A 17,731-nucleotide genomic window follows, 5' to 3' on the forward strand; every position below is an offset into this window, starting at 1 on the left:
ACTTCTCTTTCAGATTTTTCATCACTAGTGTATAGGAATGCAAGAGATTTCTGTGCATTAATTTTGTATCCTGCTACTTTACCAAACTCATTGATTAGCTCTAGTAGTTTTCTGGTAGCATCTTTAGGATTCTCTATGTATAGTATCATGTCATCTGCAAACAGTGACAGTTTTACTTCTTCTTTTCTGATTTGGATTCCTTTTATTTCTTTTTCTTCTCTGATTGCTGTGGCTAAAACTTCCAAAACTATGTTGAATAATAGTGGGTGAGAGTGGGCAACCTTGTCTTGTTCCTGATCTTAGAAGAAATGGTTTCAGTTTTTCACCATTGAGAACGATATTAGCTGTGGTTTTGTCATATATGGCCTTTATTATGTTGAGGTAAGTCCCCTCTGTGCCTACTGTCTGAAGAGTTTTTATCATAAATGGGTGTTGAATTTTGTTGAAAGCTTTTTATGCATCTATTGAGATGATTGTATGGTTTTTATCCTTCAGTTTGTTAATGTGGTGTATCACATTGATTGATTTGCATATATTGAAGAATCCTTGCATTCCTGGGATAAACCCCGCTTGATCATGGTGTATGATCTATTTAATGTGCTGTTGGATTCTGTTTGCTAGCATTTTGTTGAGGATTTTTGCATATATGTTCATCAGAGATATTGGCCTGTAGTTTTCTTTTTTTGTGACATGTCTGGTTTTGGTATCAGGGTGATGGTGGTCTGGTAGAATGAGTTTGGGAGTGTTCCTCCCTCTGCTATATTTTGGAAGAGTTTGAGAAGGATAGGTGTTAGCTCTTCTCTAAATGTTTGGTAGAATTCACCTGTGAAGCCATCTGGTCCTGGGCTTTTGTTTGTTAGAAGATTTTTAATCACAGTTTCAATTTCAGTGCTTGTGATTGGTCTGTTTATATTTTCTATTTCTTCCTGGTTCAGTCTCGGAAGGTTGTGCTTTTCTAAGAATTTGTCCATTTCTTCCAGGTTGCCCATTTTATTGGCATAGAGTTGCTTGTAGTAATCTCTCATGATCTTTTGTATTTCTGCGGTGTCTGTTGCAACTTCTCCTTTTTCATTTCTAATTTTATTGATTTGAGTCCTCTCCCTTTTTTTGTTGATGAGTCTGGCTAATGGTTTATCAATTTTGTTTATCTTCTCAAAGAACCAGCTTTTGGTTTTACTGATATTTGCTATTGTTTTCTTCATTTATTTTTCATTTATTTCTGATCTGATCTTTATGATTTCTTTCCTTCTGCTAACTTTGAGGTTTTTTTGTTCTTCATTCTCTAATTGCTTTAGGTGTAAGGTTAGGTTGTTTAGTTGAGATGTTTCTTGTTTCTTGAGGTAGGATTGTATTGCTGTAAACTTCCCTCTTAGAACTGCTTTTGCTGCATCCCATAGGTTTGGGGTCATCGTGTTTTCATTGTCATTTATTTCTAGGTATGTTTTGCTTTCCTCTTTGATTTCTTCAGTGATCTCTTGGTTATTTAGTAGCGTATTGTTTAGCCTCCATGTGTTGGTATTTTTTACAGTTATTTTCCTGTAATTGATATCTAGTCTCACAGCATTGTTGTCGGAAAAGATACTTGATACGATTTCAATTTTCTTAAATTTGCCAAGGCTTGATTTGTGACCCAAGATATCTATCTATCTATCTATCCTGGAGAATGTTCCATGAGCACTTGAGAAGAAAGTGTATTCTGTTGTTTTTGGATAGAATGTCCTATAAATATCAATTAAATCCATCTTGTTTAATGTGTCATTTAAAGCTAGCGTTTCCTTATTTATTTTCATTTTGGTTGATCTGCCCATTGGTGAAAGTGGGGTGTTAAATTCCCCTACTATGATTGTGTTACTGTCTATTTCCCCTTTTATGGCTGTTAGTATTTGCCTTATGTACTGAGGTGCTCCTATGTTGGGTGCATAAATATTTACAATTGTTATGTCTTCTTCTTGGATTGATCCCTTGATCATTATGTAGTGTCCTTCTTTGTCTCTTGTAACAGTCTTTGTTTTAAAGTCTATTTTTTCTGATATGAGAATTGCTACTCCAGCTTTCTTTTGATTTCCATTTGCATGGAATATCTTTTTTCATCCCCTCACTTTCAGCCAATATGTGTCCCTAGGCCTGAAGTGGGTCTCTTATAGACAGCATATATGCAGGTCTTGTTTTTGTATCCATTTAGCCAGTCTATGTCTTTTGGTTGGAACATTTAATCCATTTACATTTAAGGTAAGTATCGATATGTATGTTCCTATTACCATTTTCTTAATTATTTTGGGTTTGTTATTGTAGGTCTTTTCCTTCTCTTGTGTTTCCTGCCTAGAAAAGTTCCTTTAGCATTTGTTGTAAAGCTGGTTTGGTGGTGCTGAATTCTCCTAGCTTTTGCTTGTCTGTAAAGGTTTTAATTTCTCCATCGAATCTGAGTGAAATCCTTGCTGGGTAGAGTAATCTTGGTTGTAGGTTTTTCCCTTTCATCACTTTAAATATGTCCTGTGACTCCCTTCTGGCTTGCAGAGTTTCTGCTGAAAGATCAGCTGTTAACCTTACGGGGATTCCTTTGTATGTTAGTTGTTGCCTTTCCCTTGCTGCTTTCAGTATTTTTTCTTTGTATTTATTTTTTGATAGTTTGATTAATATGTGTCTTGGTGTGTTTCTCCTTGGATTTATCCTGTATGGGATTCTCTGTGCTTCCTGGACTTGATTAACTATTTCCTATCCCATATTAGGGAAGTTTTCAACTATAATCTTTTCAAATATTTTCTCAGTCCCTTTCTTTTTCTCTAATTCTTCTGGGACCCCTATAATTTGAATGTTGGTGGGTTTAATGTTGTCCCAGAGGTCTCTGAGACTGTCCTCAATTCTTTTCATTCTTTTTTTCTTTATTCTGCTCTGTGGTAGTTATTTCCAGTATTTTATCTTCTAGGTCACTTATCCGTTCTTCTGCCTCAGTTATTCTGCTATTGATTCCTTCTAGAGAATTTTTAATTTCATTTATTGTGTTGTTCATCATTGTTTGTTTGCTCTTTAGTTCTTCTAGGTCCTTATTAAACGTTTCTTGTGTTTTCTCCATTGTATTTCCAAGGTTTTGGATATCTTTACTATCATTACTCTGAATTCTTTTTCAGATAGACTGCCTATTTCCTCTTCATTTGTTTGGTCTTGTGGGTTTTTACCCTGCTCCTTCATCTGCTGCGTATTTTTCTGTCTTCTCATTTTGCTTAACTTACTGTGTTTGGGGTCTCCTTTATGCAGGCTGCAGGTTCGTAGTTCCCGTTGTTTTTGGTGTCTGTCCCCAGTGGATAAGCTTGGTTCAGTAGGTTGTGTAGGCTTCCTGGTGGAGGGGACTGGTGCCTGTGTTCTGGTGGATGAGGCTGGATCTTTTCTTTCTGGTGGGCAGGACTGTGTCTGGTGGTGTGTTTTGTGGTGTCTGTGAAATTATGATTTTAGGCAGCCTTTCTGCTAATGGGTGGGGTTGTGTTCCTGTCTTGCTAGTTGTTTGGCATGGGGTGTACTGGACTGGAGCTTGCTGGTCGTTGAGTGGAGTTGGGTCTTAGCGTTGAGACTGGGATCTCTGGGAGAGCTCTCACCGATTGATATTACATGGGGCTGGGACGTCTCTGGTGGCCCAATGTCCTGACCTCAGCTCTCCCACCTCAGAGGCTCAGGCCTGACACCCGGCTGGAGCACCAAGACCCTGTCAGCCACACGGCTCAGAAGAAAAGGGTGAAAAAAAAAGAATGAAAGAAAAAAATAAAATAAGATAAAGTTACTAAAATAAAAAGTTTTAAAAATATATTATTAAAATAAAAAAATTAAAAATTAATTAAAAAAGAAGAGAGCAACCAAACCAATAAAGGAATCTGCCAATGATAACAAGCGCTAAAAAATAAACTAAGGTAAACATAAAAATCAGAAACTGGTCAGTCACAGACAGCAAACCCCAAGTCTACAGTTGCTCCCAAAGTCCACCTCAGTTTGGGATGATTCGTTGTCTATTCAGGTATTCCACAGATGCAGGTACACCAAGATGATTGTGGAGATTTAATCCGCTGCTCCTGAGGCTGCTGGGAGAGATTTCCCTTTCTCTTCTTTATTCGCACAGCTCCCGGGGTTCAGCTTTGGATTTGGACCCGCCTCTGCGTGTAGGTCGCCTGAGGGCGTCTGTTCTTTGCTCACACAGGACGGGGTTAAAGGAGCAGCTGCTTCGGGGGCTCTGGCTCACTCAGGCAGGGGGGAGGGAGGGGTACGGAGGAGGCGGGGCGAGCCTGCGGCGTCAGAGGCGTCATGACGTTGCAGCAGCGTGAGGCGCGCCGTGTGTTCTCTGGGAAGTTGTCCCCGGATCACGGGAGCCTGGCGGTGTCGGGCTGCACCGGCTCCCGGGAGGGGCGGTGTGGAGAGTGCCCTGTGCTCGCACACAGGCTTCTTGGTGGCGGCAGCAGCAGCCTTAGCGTCTCCTGCCCGTCTCTGGGGTCCGCGCTGTTAGCCGCGGCTCGCGCCCGTCTCTGGAGCTCGTTTAGGCGGCGCTCTGAATCCCCTCTCCTCGAGCACCAGGAAACAAAGAGGCAGGAAAAAGTCTCTTGCCTCTTTGGCAGCTCCAGGCTTTTTCCCAGACTCCCTCCCGGCTAGCTGTGGCGCATTAACCCTTTCAGGCTGTGTTCACGTCGCCAACCCCAGTCCTCTCCCTGCGATCCGACCGAAGCCCGAGCCTCAGCTCCCAGCCCCGCCCGCCCCGGCAGCTGAGCAGACAAGCCTCTCGGGCTGGTGAGCGCTGCTCGGCACCGATCCTCCGTGCGGGAATCTCTCCGCTTTGCCCTCCGCACCCCTGTGGCTGCACTCTCCTCCGTGGCTCCGAAGCTTCCCCCCTCCGCCACCTGCAGCCTCCGCCCGCGAAGGGGCTCCTAGTGTGTGGAAACCTTTCCTCCTTCACGGCTCCCTCCCACTGGTGCAGGTCCCGTCCCTATTCTTCTGTCTCTGCTTTTTCTTTTTTCTTTTGCCCTACCCAGGTACGTCGGGAGTTTCTTGCCTTTTGGGAGGTCTGAGGTCTTCTGCCAGCATTCAGTAGTTGTTCTGTCGGAGTTGTTCCACATGTAGATGTATTTCTGATGTATTTATGGGGAGGAAGGCGATCTCCACGTCTCACTCCTCCGCCATCTTGAAGGTCCTCGTGGCTATTTAAATTTAAATTAATTAATGTTAAATAAAGAGTCGTTCTCTAGTCAAACTGTCCAGACGGTCCCGGACTTATGATCATTTGACTGATGATTTTTCAACTTGACAATGGTGCAAAAGCAATGCACGTTCAGTAGAAACTGTACTTTGGATTCTGAATTTTGATCTTCTCCCAAGCTGGCAATATGCTGGACGATCGTCTCTTGTGATGCTGGGCAGCGGCAGCCATAGCTCCCTGTCAGCCCCACAGCCATGAGGGTAAACAGCTGCACACTGATAGCCACGCTGCACCCAGACAACCACTCTGTTTTTCGCTTTCAGTATAATATTCAGTAACTTACAGGAGATATTCAATATTTTATTATAAAATAGGCTTTGTGTTGGATGATTTTGCCCAACTGTTGGCTAATATAAGTGTTCTGAGCACGGTTAAGGTAGGCTAGGCTAAGCTGGGATGTTCAGTAGGTTAGGTGTATTAAATGCATTTTCAACTTAATGATAATTTCAACTTACAAGGGTTTATCAGGATGTAACCCCATCGTATGTTGAGGAAGATCTACAGTCACATTTCAGGTTGGCTACTGTATTGGAAGCATAGGTAGAGAATATTTCCGTCATTGCAGACGTTCTATTGGACAGCCCTGGTCCAGAACACAGAAGAGCTCCATCTTTTAGAAACCTAGAAGGTTCTTCCCCTCCCTGGACCATTTTAACCAAATCTTACCCAAGACTTGCCCCTTTTCCTGGAGGTTGTTGGACTTCAGAATGAGACAGTTTTGGATATTCAGAAAGAGTATCTCTATAGGAACATTTTCTAGAAAAAATATCTTACATTTTCTAATAGCAGTCCATAGACTGAATAAAGGTAGCAAGCGATTAGATAATTATAATAATAGCAGCTATTTTTGTTGTGTACCTGCTGTGTTCCAGGGTTTTGTTCTAAATGGTTTACAGTATTAACTCTCTTAATCCTTAGTATTAACCCCATGAGGTATGGTACTGTACTTGTCCCGACTTTTTAGTTGAGGAAACTGAGGTACAGAGAAGTTAATTAACTTGACTTAGGGTCACACATGGCTCCCAAGTGGTTGAAGTACTATTTGACTGCAGGCGGTGTAACTCCAACTGCCTCTCATCTCTCTGTAAATGGCACCGAAACATCCAGAATGTTCGCCCATGAGGGAAATAGCAAGCTGGTCAGTACACTACAGAGGACATGCTACTTAGATGGTCAGCCTGGTCCATCTTATCAGTAACATTGGCAGATTCTAATGAATTTTCTGTAGTCTGGACAGAGTAAAAATAAAAAAACTTCTCAAAAGAAAGTCATGGTACTATAGAATGTTTGGGGAGATAATAATCTTCTAGATCAGGAGTTGGCAAACTAGGGCTGACAGGCCACATCCAACCTGCTGCCTGTGTTTGTAAATAAAGTTTTATTGGAAAACAGACACACACGTTTGTTTATCTGTCACATGTGGCTGCTTCTTCACTAGCAGAGTGGAGTAGTAACAGAAATCATGTGACCCACAAAACCTGAAAGATTTGTTTTCTGGCCCTTTACAGAAAAAATTTGCCAACCCTGTGCTAGATCACATTCTCTAAGCCTTTCAAAATAATTAGCCTCTTCCATTAGCAGTAGTGTTTTGCAGTCAAATGCTCTACCACTGATCTATACGCCCAGCAGTAGTGCAGTTTTAAACTTGAGGAATGACCGCAAACTGTCAAAAGGGACTGACAATTTAGTATTTTAATTGCTTTTCATCCTAAATGTGTGCAACCCCTGCTGTGTGCCAGGCATCACTGAATTGATGCTGGCACTAAAACTTGGCACTAAAACACCAACCTTCAAGTGCCTGCATTTCAATGACCTGACTATGCGCTTTATTTGTGTAATTTCTGATGGGTTCCTTAGAGCTCCATGTGCCCGGGGTCCATCCACACTTACTTTTTGGTCTGTGCCTGCCCTTGTCAGAAGACGTCTGTACATAAAATGTTCGCTTAATGCTGCTCTCTTTTTAAGATCATGGTGGAGTTAGCTAAAATAGAAAATGTTAAAATTAAATATTCTTCATATTTCATATCCCATTATGATGTTAGAATAAATTAAATTTCTCCAAAATGTGTCTGCCAGACATTTTAAAAATAACCTTTTTTCCCTGATTATAAAAAGTTATATATGCAGAAAATATGGAAGGATCTAACCACAAGAATGAGAGTTTCCCCCACAAAACCCCACCACCCAGAGGTAGCGCTGCTAATATTGGAGTGTATTAAATTTTTTTGAAGAAGGTTCTGCCACATATACAAATGTTTCTTTTACCTTATTTTTTTTTACTATGTCATTGAAAATGTCTTACTCAACAGCATTTTTCAGAGCTACTTAATATTCCATCATATGGATGTACTATAATTTACTAAACTATTTCCTTTTTACTGGGCATTTAGGTTGTTTCCAACTGTTTGCTGTTATAAATAAAACATAATGACTGTCTTTGTTCATGAATCTCTGTTTGCATCGTGGGTGTTTTCTTAGGATCAGATTCTGAGAAGTGCAATTACTGAATTAAAGACTGTTACCATTTTTAAAGCTTATGAGACGTACCGAAAAAAAGTCATATCATCCCTGACTTAACTTTCTCCCTGACTCCCAAAAAGACCATATAATCCATACAGCAAATTCATATAATCCTATAGCAAACACTTAGTAACATGTATTAATGTTCAGAGATTTAATGTTAAAACAAAATGAAATGAAAACTGCAGACAAACAGGAACACTTTACAATGATGTGTTTGGTGATTTGGCACTTCTCTTAGGAATCTGCTCATTTTCCTAGGGGAAGCCTGGTTTGAATGCCCAGATATTTGCTCAGAGATGTCCCTTGGGTTCCTGCCTATAGTCAACAGAGTTTTCAAGCTCCATTAGGTATAAGAATGACCTCCCAGGATTGGACACCCCAGGGCCTTGACACCTACTGTTCTCTCTCCAGGATGCCCCTCCCCAGAGAGCCCCGTGGCTCATTGTCTTCAGGCAGGTCTTACACAAATGTCCTCTTTCAGAGAGGCCTCAGTGACCACCCTCCCCTCACCCTGCTCTCTTCTCTGGGTGACTCATCACTCTATCATCACCTGGAATTCTGGGGGTTCAATTGTTTACTGTCTGTCTCTGAAATCCCGAGAGCAGGATTTCCATCTACCCCACCTGTTGTCTGGTCGTGTTCATGTTACTCTGTCTCAGTAACTCTTACCCTTAGGGGTTGTGGGGTTGTCACAGTGACTTGTGTCACAGTGACTTGTCATCAGCGTCCTCCTTCATGTTTTGATATGAGTAGAATCAGCTTGGGGCACAGGGACGACCTTGAGAAGGAACCTGTGACACCAGGAGGTCGTGCGGGCCCTGAGGAGGGACAGCCCTGGTACTGGGGGTGTGTGGCTTGATCTTTATTCATCACGTTGGCTGTTTGTGTGAATCTGAACCCCAGGCCACAAGTTGGTGGCCCCTCTTTCTGGGCTGCCAGCCCCTCCCTTTGTCACAGAGTAGCAGTGCAGGGTCCCCAGAGAGCCAGAGGGCCAGGCGGGGCTCACACACAGTTGTGGCATCCCAGGCCAGTGCAGTTAAGTACAACACCTGGCTTAACGGGGCAGGACTTGGGCAGAGGGAAGAGTTAAATTCGGGGCTACACATTGACCCCAGTACTCCCTTACGCATGGCGCAGAAGACGCCATTACCCAAATGTTAGCGATTATTTTTTATGGGAAATGTCACCTTGTGAGTGTGAAGAGTCTTAATTTGAAGAATTGCTTACGCAGACCTTCTGGGCGTAGGGCCGCTGTCTTTGCAGCCATGACCGCCATGTGGTCAGAATAGGGACAGGTGGACGGGATACAGGACACGATGCCTCTTCTCTTTTTCCAGGTCCAGCACCTACCGCCCCAAGGGCTTTGATGTCACCGTGAAGTACACGCAAGGGAGCTGGACTGGCTTCGTTGGAGAGGACGTTGTCACCATCCCAAAAGGCTTCAACAGTTCTTTTCTGGTCAACATTGCCACCATCTTTGAGTCAGAGAATTTCTTTTTGCCTGGGATTAAATGGAATGGGATACTTGGACTGGCTTATGCTACCCTGGCCAAGGTAAGAATAATGGGTGGATCTAAGGAAATCGAGTGATGGGACAAGATTCTGAAGCCAGTCATTGGAGGGGCCAACAGATGGGTGCAGCTGTCCGAGACAGTCAGTGAGAATCACATGGTTGAAAGATCAGTGTTCGCACAATTAAGTTTATCTCTAAGCATTTTTAAAATTTAAGATGAATGGTGACATTCTTTGAACCTTTCTACAAGGTACACTCATAACATCACTTTTTTCATTTGCCTTTCGTTTATTTTACTTGTATAGTTGACAGGTGTTAACAGAAGCCGAATCACTTTGATTATGGTGTTTGTTTAGGGATTTTTGTTTGGGCAGGATTAAGAGTAAACACATTTATTAAATTCATACATTCACATGAAGACGTGACACTGGAACCTCGGCAGGAAGAGGTGTCCCTCCAGGCAGAGAAAGCATCGTGCTGCCTTTCCCTCACTCTGGAGTTGAGAGCACAGGCAGCCTGCAAGCGCGCCCTGGGGATCGCCAGCCCCTGGAATTAGCAATGCAGCGAGGAGAGATGGTGGGACCCTCGCTCCCATCAGCGTCAGAACCTTCACAAAACAGGGAAAGACAGGACTGAATGTTCTCCAGTTATCTGCCCTTGATCTCACCCAAAGGAAGTAGTGTTCATGAGCAGGAGGAGTGAGGTGGGCTGGGAAATGTCCACCCGGAAGGGATGCCAGGGGCAGGCAGATCTGACACCCCTGGGTCCCCTGGGCTCCGGGAGACCAGGGCAGGTTAGCATACACTTGAGGAGAGGTTGCCCCTCCTGGCCTGTAAACGGGCACCCCGGCTCGGCCTCTCCTTGTTCAGAGTTAGGCTTCCAGCCAGAGCTAAGTGTGGAACAAAGAATCGTGGGTGCAGAAAGGCCTGTTTTCTCTCCATAAGGACATTTGTTCCAGCTCAAGTTTACTAGCAAGCGATGCAGGGCAGCGATGTGAGGGGGTGGAGATGGGCCAGTAGGCAGGGGCCGTTTCCCAACACTGTGGCTTCTCAAGGACAAAAAATAGCCCGTGAAGCCCTAGGCTGAGACCATTGCAAGGTGTCTGAGACCTCCCCACAAGGCAGACTTTGTAGGCCCCTGTTATCCCCATTTTAGAAATGTGTGGACTGAGGGTCAGAGAGGTTTACCCCTTGCCTAGGGCTGTCAGAGCCCAGAGCCCCCACTACGGAGCCCAGATGGCTTCTGGAGCCGTTTTTTTGCTCAGCATTGTAGGAAAAGCTTAATATGAGTTCCCAAACTCGTAGCAACTTACATTCCTAGATACTTTTCACTGACCATGTGACCTCAGGCAAAATGTTTCATCTTCTTGTGACTCTGAAAATAAAAGATGTATGATGGATTTGATGCTGGTTATATAGAGGATGGTAGCATAAAGCTAAATTATCTGGAATTAATAATATGTAAAACTTCCTTGAGAATAGACTGCTTTGGGGTTCTTTTGGGTGTCCGGACTCCCCATATGACTTTTTATCTTTTCACCTATGAAATTCCAAGATTGCCGACAATTGTCTTCACTTTCTAGGTTTGGGGAGACAGTAACAGGATTTGTAGGACATGGGGCACGGCTAGAAACAGGACTGGCAGGGCGGTGTGGGTTGGTGGCCCAAAGGTGTTTCTGAAATAGGTTCCCCGAGCACCCAGTGGGGTCATAGTGTGTGGTGGCCCCCGGCCGATGCCAGGTGCTTCTCATCAAGGATGTGGTCAGAACCACCTGCGGGGTCTTTCGCACTACAGTTGCCTGCACCCAGCAGCATCCCTGCTGAATCAGGTCCTCTTGGGTTGGTCCTGGGCAGCTGTGTGCTTTTAAACCTTAAAGGATCCCGAGTCCTACTGAAGAATGACCTGGCAGAATAATAATAGATCCCATCCCGTGTGCCAGGCACTATTCCAAGCACTCTGTGTGTACTGACCCATTTAAGCCCCAGAAGAGCTCTGGGGTGCGACTATGATCCCCATTTTACAGATAAGGAAACAAAGGAACAAGTCACACGGTTAGCAGGTGGGTGGTGGAGCCAGGATTCAATTCCGGGCAGTGTTTATCTCACTGCCTCTCAAGAAGATTGACACAGACTGGGTCATCACCAGAGCCAGCCTGTTTCAAAAGGGGGCTTCGTCTCATTCCTTGACCCAAACACAAAGTATTTAGACAAGGTTACATGTAGAGATTGTACTGAATTCTGCAAGAGAGTCCACAGCAGCTGGGAAAGAAGCAGACAGGAGGCCAAATACAAATGAACTAAAGAAATGGGAAGGTTTCTGTCTGTCTGATAACTCTCCTCTCACTCCCTCTAGAAGCAGAGTTTTAGTTCTTACAGATTATAAATAATCCTTCGTTATATTAACCGTAGATGCTCAGAATATGCCAAGAGCATCTATGCTGCCACAGTTGTTTTCATCAAGAACGAACCATTCGTAGTAACCAACTCTAATCTGTCCCAGTTGTCAAAGCCAAAATCGAAACATAGGTCTATGACCTTCCTTCCTGACCACCAGCACCTGTGACCCACCCCCAGCTAAGACCTGTTCACAGACCATCCCTCCTTTTCAGTCCTGGAGAAATACAGCTGGTCTCTGAAGGTGTGGTTACATGTAACAGAAGCACAGAGGACATTATTGACATATGGCAATGGGGAATAATGAGCTTTTAAACTGCAGGAGAATAGCATCGTTCCTTTCCCGGTTGCCAGAGTTCAGTAGACAGCCGGCAGAGCTAAGCCGCCTCCCAGGGTCCGGGATCTGGGATGTGACCTGTCCTCATGGGTCAGGCACCTGTCATTTGCATGATGGATGACTACAGCTGAAAAAAAACTTACTGAAGCTGCAAAGGCAGCTCCTGGAGATGCTGTTCTCTCCTTACTCTGAAATGTCTAAGATTAGAATCCACCACCTACCTGGGTAACCCACTTCCACATCTTCTCACGCCTGCCTCACAAGGCAGTCAGGATGGTAAATGGGGCAGCCTCTTAACAGCTTCCGGAAATACTATCTTATTTTTCCAACAGAGCCGCCATCCCAAAAGGAAAAAATACCAAGTCTTAGGGAGTTCTGTTGGAGGTTTCTGAATCAGTGTACTTAATAATAAGCTTGTTTATTTCTTAGCCTTGAAAATATTGACTATAAAGAAATGCCATGTTGTATACCATGCCTGGTGCCTGCATGGGGTCACTCCTTGTCTCTACTGCGAGTCCTGAAGCAGCTGTGCTCTTTCCCATCCCTCCTGCAGCCATCAAGTTCTCTGGAGACATTCTTTGATTCCCTCGTGGCACAAGCAAAGATCCCCAATGTTTTCTCCATGCAGATGTGTGGGGCTGGATTGCCAGTCGCTGGATCTGGTACCAACGGAGGTAGTCTTGTGGGTATCTTTTCATCTTAAAGGGGGAACATCAGAGATCAGTGGGGCTGCTCTTTCTGCTTTATTAAGACCCTGATAGAAATATTAGACATGTAGGCATACATAGGTACTGTCAAATATTAATAATCCTTGTTTGAGAGCCCTTAAAAATGGATAAAACTAGGTATTATTTTTATCTTTCCTAATCATCCTGCCATCTCATAAGATGATTCTCATTGCTTCCCCAAATTCCTTTATTTTTTTTTATCCCCATACCTTTTTTTTCAATTGGGGTATGGTTGTCTTACACTGTTGCGTTAGTCAAATTCCTTTAAAGCTTTTTAAAAAAATATTCCTTTGAAAGGTAACTGTTTTTGTTGGGTGTGGCAGGGGCACATGAGGACCAGTGGGGTGGGGTGGCAGGTGGGCCTTAACTCTGGGGAGGGGGGGCAAAGGGGGAGGACTGTGATTGCATAAATTTGGTGGGGAGACGGGGACACCTGTACATCCTTTCTCTCGCTCTCAACACACACACACACACACACACACAGACCCACACATATACACACACATGCACGCACATACACATGCACGCACATACACAGCTATACAGACATACACATACACACACTTATATACACATGCATACACACACATGCACATACACAGCACACACATAGTGAAGCAGAATCGACACTGTGAACATGCCATAACCCAAGTGTCCCCTTGATGGGCCCTGCGCCCCGACGTCTAAAGTAGGAGGTGATGGGGAGAATGTACATGAAGGGCCCCCGCCAGGTTGGATGATGTTGACCCCTTTGCTCTCCAGCTATGAGAAGTAGGCTCATCTACTTTGATTGCTAACAATACACCTGCTCTCAACACCTTTTTTTATCACCTTTTCAGGGGAGAGGGTAGCCTAGATTTGTGGGGTGATGCTATACAGATGTGCAAAATGAAGTTTTGTTTAGGGAAGCTCTTTTGTTCTGCTTTCCATGCAAATGTGCAGGGCAGGAAGTCATTCTCTGTCTTCTGAGGAACTAAATTTTTGCCAGTCTGTATGGTTTACAATTTTATTGCATTTCTTTGCCAGTGGCCGGGGTGGGGGCCAGAGGGGAGGATCTCAATATCTTGGAGCTGGTACTGTATGTACTAACTTTAGGTAAGGGAAACCATCAAAGCATCCTGATTAGACTAGGGTATAAAAGTCTTTGATCTTTGGATACATGGCCCCAGAATGTTCCCTGTTTAATTTTCAGGTGTATGTATTTATTTATAACATCCCAATAAATTGAAAGTACTAATTCTAGTGAAGTTTTGCCTCATAAGAGCACGCTTCTCTGTGTAACTTGTTACATGCCTGTATATTTTTTTCTCTTATACCTGTAAATATTTTCCATCCCAGGTCCTGGGTGGAATTGAACCAACCTTGTACAAAGGAGACATCTGGTATACCCCTATTAAGGAGGAGTGGTATTATCAGATAGAAATTCTGAAATTGGAAATCGGAGGCCAGAGCCTTAATCTGGACTGCAGAGAGGTATTTCCACTCTGTGATCTCTTTGTGTCTACCTGTCTGTGTGTGCCTGGGTCACTTAAATATTACAGCTGGGACCTGAATATGAACTCTGAGGGTACATTACATTGCAAGATAAATCAAAAGTTCATGACATTAAAAGTTACAGGGCCTTTTTGTAGATGATTTTATACCAATGATTCCCCCCCCCAAAAAAATTGCTTCCCTTCAACTGCTTCTCTTAATAGAGAGGAATTAGCCTAAAATGGTGAGTGAAGAGAACTATCCAAAACTATCCATATCATGTTGGCCTGATGGTCCCTGATCTCTGTTCAGGACAACGAGAAGTAAGCAGGGTTTTGTCAGTGTAAAAGGGGACTGAAAGTAAGCAAAATGAAACCAGAAGTAAATCATCAGCTTTCTCCTCCGTTCACAGCTAATCCCCCTTCCCCCCCAGTATACAATTCTCACTCGAAGGAACATGTGCTCTAAAGATGTGCGTGGCTTTTGATGGTGCTCAAAGGAGGCACATGTGCAGAGCTGGGAAACCACGTCTCTCGTTAACCTCGTTCACACCCTCTCGCTGCAGTTCGGCCTGTTTGTGGCACATAATGACATGATTATGAGGATCTGAGGGAGACTTGGTCCTCTACAATATTTTCAGAGTGGTTTACAAAAACCACCAGCATTTCATCAGCATTCATTGTACTCTTACCTGTCATCACTGCCTTTCAGTTTAACCATCACATTGTACCATAAGTTCGCATATACACAGATGCCTCTGAAAAAACAGTCAAAGCTTGATAAAGGGAAGGTCCATTGCATTGGAATGGTGTTTCAGTCCTAAGTCCACAAATCTGTTTATTGTCAAGAGACATTTACTTGCCATTGAAGAGTCCAATGATAGAATCAGATGGGAGGGCCTAAAATAAAGCACAGACTCCGCACGTGTGTGTGTGTGCGCGTGTGCGTGTGTATGTGTTTGTGTGTGAGAGTGTGTGTTGGAGAGTGTAAGCATTTATTTGGCTGTTTGATTCTCGTATTCCTGGTTCTTTTCTGCCCCCCCACAATCAGCCAAGCTTGCCACACAGAACAAACAACAAAACCCAGAACATCCCACCCCCTAGCATTTCAGTGTGCGAGCTTTTCTTACACATACAAGTGCGAACAAACTAGATTATATTTAAATTAACTTTGTTTCTAAACTGAAATTCGTTTTACATTTGAAAAAATATGAATCAGTTGCTGTATTTCAATTTCTCAAAATTCTTCACTCCTCCCACCTGCTACCTAAACAAATCCTTATTTCCTTTTGACCTGCTTGGTGTATTTGGTCCTATGACTCATGGATTTGCCGTAGAAGCAAGAGGATTAAATTGCCCACGACTCACTCCATTCCTGGGCAGCCTTGATCGTACAGTTATGTCCCTAGAGGTTGGGTGACTACTCTGGTCTTGGCCCACTGACCTCCATTCTTCCCACTCGGCCACATAAAGAATGACAGAGGCGGGGTCAGGGCTGGGACTGCCTCTGTGTGTGTGAGATTCTCTTACTGAATGTGGCTTTGGTTCCATTCTAAATGCAAATATGGGGTGTCTATTGAAAAACTGTCCTTCCCCGTCTTTCTCCACTAGCAGGGTAATAGAGAGTTGATTTTTCATGATTTGTATAAATGGCATTTAATGTATCATTTTCAACCTCTAAAGACAAAAGGGTCTTCCCTCTCTGGGGGCTCCTTGACAGAATCTGGCCACTGCTGAGTAAGAGAAAAGCCCTGCATTAGGCTGTTGATTTCGGTCAATGTCACTGCCCTTTCCTGGCCTCGGTTTCTTTATCTATAATGAGAACATTGGGCAAGGAAGTTCTCGGTTCCCAAGTTCTGAGAAGATGAAATGAATTGTAGCCACCAAGGAGGTACCGTGACTGCCGAATGTGTGTATCACAGGTCCACGGTGACGGCGGGCTGGAGCCGTGCATTGATGTGGGCGCCCTGTCACTCATGCGCCTTCTCCCCACCCCCTCTCCCCGTTGTAGTATAATGCGGACAAGGCCATCGTGGACAGCGGCACCACGCTGCTGCGCCTGCCCCAGAAGGTGTTTGATGCCGTGGCCGAGGCAGTGGCCCGCACGTCTCTGGTGAGTCTTCAGGATGGTGGATGAATCTCAGAGGTCACACCAGGTCATGACCGCATACCGGGGAATACCACCACGTAGTCTAACGGTCTCCGTCTGAGGACTTTGAGGTTGTTTTATTTTAATGATTACTTATTAAGTTCACAATCTTATTCTTTGATATTAACCAGCAAATAATTCCTTCACTTTAACCTCAGAGGACTTGGATCTGAAGGTGCAATGCTTTTTAGTATTTCAAATAACATTGTAGTTAGCATAGCGCTTTTTTAATCTAAGGGGGAAAAGAACCACTTGGTGATATACTATATTAAAGTAAATAGTAAACCAGGAATACGTTTGTAGCCTTTAAAACAAACCAAAAATTGTACTCCTTTTTTGGCTTTCATCCAAGCTGTGCTGGGATTGTAATTCCCACTTCTGTAAAAGAATGAGATTCACAGAAGACAAAGGGCAAATCTGCCAATGTAATAATTCTTTTATGGCCATGCTTGGAAATACAATTAGAATCATGGTCAAGGACAACATGCCTTTTGAGGGCTTGGTTAACAGTATTCCCAGTGTGACCCCAACTTTCCAGTTAGTTCAAGGCAACAGGATAGACCACAGGGCATTGAGTGGAAGGACCGCAGCCTTAAAGGGCAGATGGAATTGAATTTCATGTAGCTTCTGCCACTTATTAGCTGAGTGCCTGGAGAGGACTCTTGTGCCCCCTGAGAGTCTCCAGGTTCTTGTCGTGGGGCTGTGAGGAGGGTCGGCCGTACAAGCCTGGCACAATGTGCTCGGTCAAGAAGAGCTTCTATTTCATGTCCAAACCACAGTGCTACTACTGTTTGTCTCGACACAAGATAAACGTCTCTCTCGACTTCGTGGGTGTCTTCATAAGCATCTGTTCACGCAGGGCCACCCTGGCAGAGTGACCAAAACTGAGCGTTTCCCGCACAAAGTCTTTATATTGGCGCTGACCCCAGTTGGGATTGACAGGCCCGCAACTCCACTGGGCTGGCCAGATCCAAAGAATGATGGATAGGAGATGCACAGCAGTTGCTTTGTTACAGGTGACAGCAGAACAGGGGAAGGAAGAGCAGGGTTTTGCTTGTCCTGGACCCAAACTTGAAAAGTCTGGAAGCGCTGTAGGAAAAGCAGCAGGCAAATCAAAAGAATACAGAGGGGAAAGCCGGAAGAAACAACACCGAGGTCCTCTGTGAACTGAAAGGTCCAGGGAGCCGCGGACAAGAAAGGCAGAGCAATGTCCGCCTTTTTTGTCCACTGCGTGTCTAATATCTGCTGAATCAGAAAAACATGGCCGGTAACATTTTTAGTGCCTTAAATTTAGAAAACTGGCTGAAAACCAGACTGTGCTAGAAATGCAGAGCAATATGCTGCTTTTTTTCAGGGTAAAAATGTCCTCAGTGAAATTAATATGAGCAC

At 44.0% G+C, this 17,731-nt stretch overlaps 1 protein-coding gene across 3 annotated transcripts in view; it reads left to right on the forward strand.

Annotated features, from left to right (window-relative positions):
• BACE2 (beta-secretase 2) overlaps nucleotides 1-17,731 on the forward strand; it is a 114,768-nt gene that overhangs the window by 40,899 nt on the left and 56,138 nt on the right. For all 3 annotated transcript variants that reach the window (XM_082458822.1, XM_082458821.1, XM_082458820.1), the window contains exons 3-6: nucleotides 9,088-9,304; nucleotides 12,547-12,675; nucleotides 14,060-14,194; nucleotides 16,205-16,306. In XM_082458822.1, coding sequence (XP_082314948.1) covers nucleotides 9,088-9,304; nucleotides 12,547-12,675; nucleotides 14,060-14,194; nucleotides 16,205-16,306 — 583 coding nt within the window. The remainder of the gene's footprint in view (nucleotides 1-9,087; nucleotides 9,305-12,546; nucleotides 12,676-14,059; nucleotides 14,195-16,204; nucleotides 16,307-17,731) is intronic.

Source organism: Balaenoptera physalus (assembly GCF_965194825.1).
Source record: "Balaenoptera physalus genome assembly, chromosome: 4".
Taxonomy (NCBI): domain Eukaryota; kingdom Metazoa; phylum Chordata; class Mammalia; order Artiodactyla; family Balaenopteridae; genus Balaenoptera; species Balaenoptera physalus.